Here is a 12405-nt window from a genome sequence, read left to right as displayed (position 1 = left end):
CTCTATTGTCACGCATACTTGCATAACTTCTTGTACTAGAAGAGTCATAAACTCTACTATTTTTGGTTTTGAGCCCGTCTTCCTTCGTGATAGTCCTAAACTTGTACCCATTGACGCTGTACGCCCCAAATCGTCTTGCCTGAAACATGGGATTGTATGCAAGCAACTTCATTTCTTTTGAATGCTGCATACTTTTCATTGGAACCTGGCAACATATAACATTCATCCTTAATATGAAGATTAGATTTTATAAAGTACAAATTCTAGGCTAAAAAGACGTTAGTCAATTTAATATTCTATCAACCCGATCCTTGAATCACCGAGGAAATTTCGCATGCACAACACTGTCTATCTTGGATTACGACCTTATTTGAACCCGTAATCTTTGCTTTGTTTTTTTTTTTCCTAAATGTGCTTTATGAGAGAACATTAAATTACTACCGCAAAACATATGCCATTTTACGTACGTGCTATTTAGCGAAGGTTTGTAACCGCCGCTAAAATGAAAGGTAGTTTTCATACTAACTACGACAACGGGTAAAATCGCCACAAAATTGAACGTTAATTTCGCAGTGGTTATCCCAATGATTGGCAAAAACCGCCACTAACTATTTGCACGTGACCTATCTTGGAGTGGTCATTTATCCGCCACAAAATGTTTAGTGGCGGTGAAAGACCGCCGCAATATTGCTGCATAACTGCCGCTAAATGCCGGAAGGGTTGTTGTGATAATTGATGAGTTAGCGTTTTCTTTGTTAGAAGTACTTCTCAAGTAAACATTTTCTTGTCAGATGCCGAAAAATAAGTTCTACTGTGAAAAAATGATATTTGAATAAATAATTTTAAAAGAGTAACATTTTAGTAATAAATTTTAAAAGTTATGGTATATTAATTAAAAAGCCAAGAAAGATAAAGTGAATGGAGAAGGAAGAGAGATCAAACTCCTTAATTTTAGAGAAAAATATTTTATTTCACTTGCAATGAGAAAGAATGCTATGTAGTATATTTTGATATTATCAAATTAATAATATATAATAGATTTTAATTTCAATTGAACTGAAAAAATATTATGTGATATATTTAGATTGTCAAATTAATAATTAGTAATTAAGGACAATAAATAAAAGATATAGGTGGGTGAAGGAGGAACATAGAAAATGGAAGAGGGAGATAGGAGAAACCTCCTCAATTTTGAAGGAAAAGATTTCAATTCAATTATAATTAGAGAGTGTCATGTGTATACTTTGGTTATAAAATTGGTAATATATAATCGATATATTACATATAATAGATTAGTAATAATATATAAGAGAGATAAAGTGGATAAAAGAGGAAGTGAGATGGAGAAAGGGAGAAAGAGAGAGATCTTTAATTTTGGAGAAAAATTATTTCAATTATAATTAGAGAATGTCATGTGACATATTTTGATAATAAAATTTAAAAATGATGGCATATAAATTAAAAAACTAAAAGAGATAAAGTTAGTGGATCAGAGGAGATAGGGAAAGAGAACCCTTAGCTTTGGATATGTTTATCATATAATATGCATAGTATGATTATAAACTAATGTATGATGTATGTCTTGAACTACTTTTTTTTTTTATCACATATTGCTAGTAAATTTAGTTGTCAATTTGTTTTTAAATAAACATTTGAATTCTTAATTATATTGTAATATATATTATACAGGTTTAGATTTAAAATTAGAATTAATGGATAAGTAGAATGAAGACAATGAAAAAAAATGCAATGATAAAGCTAAATTACTTTCCATTATAAAAGATGATCTAACAGAAGCTGAAGAAGTATGCACATTGATTGGTGAATATACAATTAAATATATTTGCAAAGATCCACATAGAAATAATGAAAAAACTGGTCATTTATGGGTTTAAAAAATTTTGGAAGGTCATCCTATTCAATGTTATAAAATATTTTGAATGAAAAAACATATTTTTATTCAGTTGTGTGCTGAGTTGATTGAACATGGTTTGAAGAGCACTAAACAAATGGGCGTGCAAGAGATGATTGTGATGTTCTTAAATATGGTTGGTCATAAAATTGGCAATAAGATTATATAAAAAAGTTTTAACATTCAGGAGAGACGATGAATAGGCATTTTAAACAAGTATTACTTGTTTGCTTGAAGTTATCATTCAAATACATAAAGCCATTAGATCCTATATTTCGAAAAGTTCAAACCAAAATATAAAATGATCAACGATATTGACTATTTTTTAAGAATGCTATAGGAATCATTGAGTGTACTTATATTCCATGTGTGTTTAGCTAAAATGAGCAAGTCAAATTTATTGGAAGGAAAGGATTTCCAACACAAAATGTGATGACAGTGTGTGACTGGAACATGTGTTTTATATTTACATTACCAGGATGGGAAGACAAAATTCCTGATACTCGTGTTTTGTAAGATGTAATCTCAAGACCTAGTATAAATCTTTCACATCTTTTCACAGGTATAATTTTTTCTCATAATTATGAAGTATTTATATTTTTAAAATTTATTATTGATATGACAAAAATATTCTTTTTTTTAGGTAAATATTATTTAATAGATTCAAGATATCCAACACCAATTGGATATATTAGTCCATATAGATATGAACGCTATCATCTTCCAAATTTTGGACGTTCATCTGGATTTGCAAATGGTAATGAAGTGTTTAAGGGGAAGTTCAAAATAGATTTACAATTTTGGGTCGTATGCCAAAGTTCAAAATAAAAATTTAAGTTCAAATAGTTAGTGCAACAATAACTATTCATAATTTTATTTGACAAAATTCTGAAACAGATTTTGAGTTCACACAGTATAAAGATGAAAATATTATTGAAGATAAAGATGATAATCAAATTGATGATAGTCTATCCCCAAATTTATCTGTTACCTCTTCTTCAGAAATGAACATTGTTCGAGACTCTATTCGAAATCAAATTTTTAGTACACATATCAAATCTTATCAAGTAAATCAAATCTTAATACTTCTGCAATTAAATTAGTGTTATCTTTATATTTATATGTTGTAATGCATTTTTGTATTTTATGCACTTTATTGTTATTTTTGTTTAATTTTATAAACTTGTTTGTCTTTTATTATTATAGTTTATAATTATTAGACATTATCAATTATGTGTATATATATTTAATATTATGTGTAATTTATTATAATATGCATATAATATTTAAGATAATATCTTATATAATAATATGTTCTAATTTAAAATTCGGTAATATAAAAATTGTTAAAAGAATAATATTAAAAGTTTAATTTAATTTTTATCTTTTTGGTAATTTCACATCTAAAAGTGATTTTGGTCATTGTTATCCAAACAATATTTTTATCAATTATAATTACTTTTGAATCAAAGTATCCAAACATAAATCACATTGAAACAAACTCAATTTTAATAAAAACCAATTCTAATATAATCAAATTGAACTCACATCCAGTTTACAAAAGCTAAACCGAGCACACACTTAGAAGTTAAAAAAAAATAACTTCATTTTCTTTGTATCATTCAAGCATAGTTATCAAATACAGACTGGACCAGTCGGTTTGATTAGAAAACTGATCAATCGAGCCTTACACTGGTCTGAATTAACATTCTAATCAGACAAACAAATGAACCGGTCAAACTCGAATCAGACCGGTTGGCCTAACTTGGACCTTCAATATATAAAAGAGCATTCAACAACTAAGACAAGTTTAGTCTTTGTATTATATGGTGTCTTTTTATAATTATATTACAAACTATTAGATATATCCTAATTAATAATTTTATGTATTTACTTTTTTAGTCATACTAATTTAAGATATTTTTTATTCTTTTATATTTTTATTTTAATAAGTAGTGTTCATATTAATTTAATTTTTTATTTTATACTTGCTCTTTCTTAAATTAATTTTTTAATTATATATAATTATTAAAATAAACATTAAACTTTGTTAAATATCTATAAATTAAAAAAGATAAGCAAAAAATTTTTATTAATCATAACATATTTTTGTTATTGATAATTATATGACATCTATTAATATTAATATTAATATTTTTTAACATATATTTGAATAACGTAATAGATACTAATTAATTAATGAATTAGAAAATAAGTTAATTTAATATAAAAAGTTATTATGAAAAATCTAAAATGTATATAATTATTTAATTATGATATAGTCAACCGGTTCAACCTATGATTTATCGGTTGAACCAATGACCTGATAGTCTGACCGGGTCGATTGTCGGTTTGGTTCTCATAACTATGCATTCAGGTATTAAATTAAGAAGTGCGACTCTTCTCGACTCATCTAGACATAGTTCTCTCTCTCTCTCTCTCTCTCTCTCTCTCTCTCTCTCTCTCTCTTCAAGTATTAAATTAAGAAGTGCAGCATTTCACGGCTCTTCCAGAGACAATATTTTCTCTCTCTTTCTCTATAAATTAAGAAGTGCAGCTCTTCACGATTCTTCCATACACAGTCTCTTTCTCTATCTGTCTGTCTATGTGAATAATAGAAAAGATACAATTTGAAAATTGCCGTTGCCACTACCATATCAACAGCGATGGCCGTCTCCGTACCTCTACCACTTTTCTCCCACTTTTCTTTCCAGTTCAAGTTTTTTTCTCTCTGTTCTTTCTATCTCTTTTTTCTTTTTTTTTTCTCTAGCCTCTCCATATTTTTTTCTATTCTAATGTCTTTTCTGATTCTTCCTTTTTTCATCATCTTCTTCTCAATCCATCTCTCTCTTTCTCTCTCTACCTATTTTATTTTGTTGAATATTCTGACTAGATTAATTTCTTGGTTTAAGTTTTGATAACCTTCTTATAATGTTTTATTCTCTTTTTATGGTTTATGATTAATTTTAGTACGATAGTGCAGATCTATTTAGATTTGAGAAAAAAATACTTTGAGAGAGATTTTTTGTCGGTAAAAATATTTTTAGATTGACAAATAAGTAGATCTATTTCGAAAAGAAGAAACATCTGACTATGTTGCAACAAATTTGTGTAATTTCAAAAAAGCAGGAGATTCAGATTTATTTCTATTTTTTTATTAAAATTTTTTGTAATCAAATATTATACTTCATCTCATTTTATTGTTCAACATAAAATATATATGCTTTTCTAGAGATAAAATTGATGTTTTTTTTATGCAATTTATAAGTATCATTTGATTATCTCTATGAACTAAAATATTTTTTTTTAGTAAAAAAATCTTAAATTAAGAATTTAATCTTGATATGTAGTCAAAATTTTATATGCACATCTAATTAAGAAGTACAGTTCTTCACGACTCATCCAGATATAGTGCTCTCTCTTCAAGTATTAAATTAAGAAGTGCAGCTCTTCACGACTCTTCCAGAGACAATACTCTCTCTTTCTCTCTAAATTAAGAAGTGCAGCTCTTCACGATTCTTCCAGACACAGTCTCTCTCTATCTGTGTGTGTGTGAATAACGAAAAAATTCAATTTGAGGGCTGCTGATACCACTACCATACCAGCAGCAATGGCCGTTCTCTACCTCCACCACTTTTCTCCCACTTTTCTTTCCACTTCAAGTCTTTTTCTCTCTTTTTCCTTTTTTTTTCCTCTGGCCTCTCCTTCCTTTTTTTTCTATTCTAGTCTCTTTTCCGGTTCTTCCTTTTTTCATCCTCTTCTTCTTAATCCATCTCTCTCTCTTTCTCTACCCGTTTTATTTTGTTTATTGTTCTTACCTAGATTGATTTCTGGGTTCAATTTTAATAATCCTCTTATAATGTTTTACTCTCTTTTTATGATGCGTTTGGTTTTTTTATGGTTATTTTTAGTATGATGGTGTAAATCTATTTAGATTTAGAAAAAAATACTTTAAAAAAAAACTTTTTTATTGATAGAAATATTTTCAGATTAAAAAATAAACAGATTTATTTCGAGAAAAAGAGACATTTTACTATATTGTAGCAAGTTTGTATAGCTTAAAAAAAATAGAAGATTTAGATTTATCTTTATTTTTTTATTAAATTTTTTTGTAATCAAATATTGTGTTTTATATCATTTTATTATTCAATATAAAATATATATTTTCTTTTCTAAAGATAAAATTGATATTCTTTTATACAATTTATAAGTATCATTTGATTATCTGTATGAACTAAAATATTTTTTTTTAGTAAAAAAAATCTTAAATTAAAAATTTAATCATGATATATAGTCAAAATTTTATATGCACATCTAATTATATATTATCACCTATGTATTGCATAAATGAGAACAGATTTAGCTGAACACAATATTTTACAACTATTGATACATACAAATTAAACAAATGAATTCATCACATTTGACCATGAACTCTTTGTTGGTAGTTTTGTATAACACAGCACAGCTGCGAAGCACAGGCAGCGTTTAAAATGACAAGCTATTTAGACAGAACAGAGTCACAGCCTCACAGGAACACAAGCTACTAACACGGAACAGAGAGATCCAATGTTACAAGTCAACTGCGTTTCACTCTCTGACAGAACCTTCAAAAACACACACACAAAAAGCACGCACCAAAAACACAACCCAGAGAGACGCTCTCTTACGTAGTTACCATTTTGCCCTTCCGCTTTTGCCTCCTTTCGTCCTTCTTTGACTCGAGTACTGAAATCCCAAACACAAACAAAAACACACTCTCTCTTTCTCTCTCCACCACAATGGACTCCGCCCAAGAAAACTCACTCACAGAGCTCCGGCAAAGCAGTTCCGGCAACGCCGCGGAATTGCAATCGGAGGATCCGAATCGATCTTTTCCACAGCCTGATGCCGGAGCCACATCTTCCGCCAACGCCGGGGGTGCAAGGTACAAGCTGATGTCTCCGGCAAAGCTCCCGATCTCGAGGTCCCCGTGCGTCACGATTCCTCCGGGACTCAGTCCGACGTCATTTCTCGAATCTCCGGTGCTGCTTTCCAACATGAAGGTCAGTGAAGCTTCGCTTCTTATTCTTCTTCTTTTTTTCTAGGGTTTTGTTTTTGGCATAGTAGATGGTGAAGGTTAAGTTTTTTTTATGTAACCGGTTTATCAGTAAACGAATTAGGGAGAAAAAAAAGATTTAAGTGAATTCATTAATGAAATGTATTTTTCCCCCTCTTTAGTTGATTTATAATTTTCTACTCAATTTGGTCAGAGATGGCATTTTCTTAACTTGACCTAAGTGAAGTTTACTCAGTGTGAGTGGCATACCTAAAATATGTTTATTTCTCTATAATTTTCTTGCAAAATGCTCTCACCATCCAAACGCAGCATCTCTGGGCTATTTATTATTCTTTCTTAGGAATATCTTTTTAATTTTTTTTTGGGGGCTCTTAAGTGATGTGATTTAATTGTTGATGAGTTGAAGATGCTGTTTGTTTCACGAAAATAAATATTCGAAATTCCAGTGTTAGTGCTTATACTTGTCTAATCTGGTGACATTTTGAATTGGGCCCGTTTCTGTGTTCTGTTTCACTTTGTAGATTTTATTATATGGTTAGTTTGTGTTTTCGGGACCGTGAGATTCTGATACTTGCTCTTATAGAATTATGTATTCGTTGCTTTATGCTCAGTACGGTATTCTCTTGGAATATGACTTTCAATTAGGAAACTATCAATCACTAAACATTATCTCTCTTTTTTATTTATTTTCTTCATTTTTTTAGTGTGGGTGCTGTTTTTTCACATCATGAGTCTCTTTTTTTGGTATTGATGTTACCCCTTTTCCTTTATTTTAGTTTTTGATAACTCCTTTCTTTTGCCATTTATGTATATGGAACAACCGCATATATATGTCACAAAGATTGTGTATCAAGATTTTTCTTTTCTTTTGTATCTGCACATGATTGCTGGATGTTAATTATCTGGACGGTCATAATTTGTGCAGAATCCTTTGCAAGATTCATGTGAGAATGGGTTTCCTGATTTGTGTGTATAAATAACTTGCATAGATGATGTAGTGTGCTGTCTTTTGTCCTAGAGACACCAACAAACAATAAGCGGATGTCATGAGGAGAAACTTATGAATTTCACTTATGGTCAATTGTAGTTGGGTCTTTTTGTGTATGCAGCTGACAAATATGCTCCATTGTGGAGTTGACTCCAACAAATTTATATTGTCTATTGTTGTTACTGGTATGCTTGATCCATTGAGTAGTGTTTAGGGTCTTAGGCTTAAGGCTTCCCAGGTATTCGGAAACTTAGTGGTGTTGTTCTTTTCTTCTTTTTCCCTTGCTTTTGCTTTGTTTAGCTGATGACTCATTTTTTTTAGTATATACTAATTTCTGTATTTGATTTTTATGATTAGTCTTAATTCTGCAATTGCCGCAGACAGGGGGCTGTAGGTAATAATAGTTTTTGTATGCCTTGCAGGTTGAACCTTCACCAACTACAGGTTCCCTTTCTAAGCTTCATCAAACAGGGCATGGTTCTGTGACTTCTGCTGCTGTATCTACTACATTTCCTGTAACCACTGTATGCTTTAATACCAGTACTGTTGATGACAGAACATCGAGCTTCTTTGAGTTCAAAGCACACAATAGATCAAATATGGTAATGAATTACTTGATGTTACTAAAACTGGGGATATCTTATTGATAATGTGGACACGAGCTAAGCATTGTTGTTTGTTTATCATAACGTGTTCTATGTTATCAATATATCATGATTAATTAAATATCTTGCTGTTACTCATTAGTGATGCCAATCTAAATAAATTCCTTAAGTCTTTCACCATCTTAACCATTTTTTTTTTCATTGTTTTGGTTGAAGAGTTAGTTGGAAACAGATTTGTAGTTCATGTCTCAATACTACTGTTTTGAAGATTTCTGGTTGCAAGTGCTTACTTTGTACTATGAACTTATTTTTAAGGTTAATGCGGATTTCAACAACCATGTAAATGAAAAATCTACTCAAATAGATGTTCAAGGAAAAGCCCCATGTTTCCCCTCGTCACCATCAGTTAAAAGTGAGATAGCAGTAACTTCAAATGAATTAAGTCTATCATCACCTGTTCAAATGGTTAGTTCAGGAGCTAGTTCTCATGTTGAAGTCGATATGGATGAATTTAACCACGGGGGCAGCACAGCCGGTGGGCTTCAAGCATCACAAGTTGAGAGTAAGAGCAATGGACTTCCGGTTGCATCTGACAGAGTATCTGATGACGGATATAACTGGAGAAAATATGGGCAAAAACTTGTTAAAGGAAGTGAATTTCCACGAAGTTATTACAAATGTACACATCCCAACTGTGAAGTGAAGAAACTATTTGAACGTTCTCATGATGGGCAAATCACTGAGATAATTTACAAGGGAACACATGATCATCCTAAACCTCAACCAAACCGCCGATACTCTGCTGGAAGTATTATGTCAATGCAAGATGAGAGATCTGATAAGGTTTCTTTTGCTGGTCGAGATGGTAATGCAGGCTAGAAGCTTCTCATTGATGCAAGTTTGTTGTTAATTATTTTTTAAGTAAATAATGTGGCACCCTGCCCCCTCTTTTTTTTTTTTTTTTTTTTTTGAATTGTAGACAAGGTATCCAATATATATGGCCAGGTCTCTCATGTTGCCGAGCCCGGCAGTACTCCAGAGCTGTCACCTGGAGCAGCAAGTGTTGATAGTCCAGAGGGTGCAGGGCTTGCATCAAATAAGATTAATGATGAGCTCGATGATGATGATCCTTTCTCCAAACGAAGGTTTGACAATTTAGACCAAAACTCTAGGCTTTTCTGCTTAACGTGTTTCCTTGCTGATTGTAAGTTTTGTTTTGAGCAGAAAAATGGATCTTGGATGTGCTGATATCACTCCTGTAGTTAAGCCTATCCGGGAGCCAAGGGTTGTTGTACAAACTCTGAGTGAGGTTGATATATTGGATGATGGATACCGTTGGCGTAAGTATGGGCAGAAGGTTGTGAGAGGCAATCCAAATCCTAGGTATTTCCTACGTTGATGATACAATTGAAGCTAAATTGATCATAAACTATTTAAAATGTGTCCTTCGTCAATCCCTTTTTGTTATTTCATATATATTATTGCAGTATTTTGCAAGGTTGATGATGCTTTGTGGTTCTAGTATAGCAAACAGTTGTATGTTGCATTATATAATGGTACATATTCTAAAACCTAACATGAGCTTAAGCAAGGATTGGGAATTGGAATTTCTTTCTCTTTGTTGAGCCAAAATTTTGGTGTCTAGAATTTCAAATTAAGAACTTCCTATCCTATTTCAGCTAAAAGTTACTTGAAATGCTTTTTGGTTTAACTGGCAGAACTTCTATAATTTAGTTTACTTGAATACTGCAAAAAGATACTTACAAGTTGTGGTTGATGAGGATCTGATCTCAGATACCATAAAACTTAGTGTGTTGATCTAACAGTTTTCAGATGTTGGGATAGCACCTAGTGTAGAACGATAGAACTCTGCTTTTTGGTGGCTAAATTTGGTGTAGAGAAGACTTGAGCAAACCCCAGTAAGAAGAGTAGATTAACCCAATACCTAAAGGGTTTTTTTTTTTTTTTTTTTGTGTGTGTGTGTGGGGGGGGGGGGGGGGATGAGACAAACTTAAGTCAAAACTATCGAGAGTTTGATTATCATTGTTGTCTTGTTGATCTCAATTGTTTAAGAGAGGCTTTCCTATGTAATTTGGTCTAATTTTGAATTGAGAAATGCTCAAGGGCCAGCAAAATTTATTGTTTTTTGCCAGCCTTTTTAGCCATCTGCCCAATTTCTTTAGTCTAATAATCTAACAACATACTTTTAGCCCACACTTTTAAACATTGCTGGCTAACTGCCGGGGAAAAACAATAAATTCTGCTAGTCCTCTGGTATTCCTCTTTTGAATTTACTGCACTGTGCTTTGGAAATGTTCTTTTGTTATATGGTTTGTTTCATATACACTAATACAAATTACGCACTAGTATGAGTCTAGTTCAGAATCTGAACAAAGGGGTTGGCAGGGTTGCCGAATGTATACTTTTAACTGAAATTCTTTATCATACATTTCTAATGGAGTTCAAGCACCTGAGTAAAGTTTTAGATAAGGCGACAACTAATATTGTAGAGAGATTGATGCTTTTCTACTTGACGTCAACTCAGACACTAGAATTTTAATAGTTTATCCAGGTCAACGGTTCTTAATGCAAAATATTTATGATAATCTCTACCTGTATGTCAAGACATCTGGTTAGATTTATTATGGATTTGGTGTAGTTGGCCCCAATGTTACAGATAATTCTTGCTGGTGATGCCATCTTTTGGAATCATTTGGCACAGAAGTTGCTATCAGTTTTGGTGTGATAATCTGTAGAAATCAAGAATGGAAGAGTGGTTGCTATTGCCACCACCCTCATTCACCACATTCCTTATATTTTATGGAAATGGAAATATTAGTAACGAAGTTGTCCTTACTGTAGATTGTACAATCTAAAATTGTTGCTCCTAGGGTTTCCAGTTTAATTTAATCATAACTTGGTGTACCTAGATCTCGATAACCTTAGCTTGCCTTATGTTCATTTTATATACTTGACAAATTTCTACCTGATTGTATTTTATTTTTCCTGTATAATGTTATTTATATGCTTACTTTATAATTCAGGAGTTACTACAAATGCACGAATGCTGGTTGCCCTGTTAGAAAGCATGTGGAGCGAGCATCTCATGATCCAAAAGCAGTAATAACCACATATGAAGGTAAGCACAATCATGATGTACCAACTGCAAAGAATAGTAGCCATGACATGGCAGGACAAGCTGCATCCATTGGACAGGCAAGAATTAGGCCAGAAGAAAGCGATACGATTAGCCTTGATCTTGGGATGGGCCTTAACCAAGCTGCGGAAAATGGCTCAAATGGGCAAGGGAGAGTGCCACTTTCTGAATTTGGAGGCAGCCAAACTCACACAAGCAATTCCAGTTTCAAGTTTGTCCATGCTACCTCAGCTCCAGTATACTTCGGTGTTCTAAATAACGGTTCAATTCCATCATATGGTTCTAGAGAAAATCTGAGTGATAGTACATCTTTGAACCACTCTACTTATCCCTGCCCGCAGAACATGGGAAGAATACTAACGGGTCCGTAGTATTGTTAAATTACTAAAAAAGAACAAAATAATTTGAGGATCATTTTGCTTTCTTCTTTTTGGCGGGTAAAGCTTAAAGGTAAAGCATCTCATTCTCTGTCTGAAAATGCCAGATAGTTCTTCTAGTGTTTATATCACTATTTGTAGTTGTAGCTGCATCCCTTCTGCTATATCTAATTGTTGTTTGTATAATTATATACGAATTCTTCTGTACAAATATGAAGCTGATATCAAAGTTGCTTCAACAAAAACCCTTGTAAAAGTGCTTGAATTCAACTATTTATAAGAAGTATCTTTTAGCCTGTTTCTGAAA

General features: G+C 32.1%; 1 protein-coding gene across 3 annotated transcripts; it reads left to right on the top strand.

Annotated features, from left to right (window-relative positions):
• The first annotated feature begins 6261 nt into the window (after window positions 1-6261).
• Window positions 6262-12405, top strand: LOC107620274 (putative WRKY transcription factor 20). 3 transcript variants are annotated; one of them, XM_016322487.3, is made up of 6 exons: window positions 6262-6957; window positions 8382-8561; window positions 8880-9429; window positions 9544-9709; window positions 9789-9947; window positions 11609-12405. In XM_016322487.3, exons 1-6 carry the CDS (start codon window positions 6694-6696, stop codon window positions 12090-12092), a joined length of 1803 nt encoding a protein of 600 aa, XP_016177973.1. In that variant the 5' UTR covers window positions 6262-6693; the 3' UTR covers window positions 12093-12405. The 3 variants fall into 3 exon arrangements, with proteins under 3 accessions (XP_016177973.1, XP_088357107.1, XP_088357106.1); XM_088500981.1 differs by lacking the exon at window positions 6262-6957 and adding an exon at window positions 7205-7418; XM_088500980.1 differs by lacking the exon at window positions 6262-6957 and adding an exon at window positions 7680-7915.

The sequence above is a fragment of the Arachis ipaensis genome, chromosome B1 (assembly GCF_059453495.1).
Source record: "Arachis ipaensis isolate K30076 ecotype BB chromosome B1, ASM5945349v1, whole genome shotgun sequence".
Lineage (NCBI taxonomy): Eukaryota > Viridiplantae > Streptophyta > Magnoliopsida > Fabales > Fabaceae > Arachis > Arachis ipaensis.
Note: the sequence above shows the minus strand (reverse complement) of the source record. Positions and strands in the feature narration are given on the sequence as shown.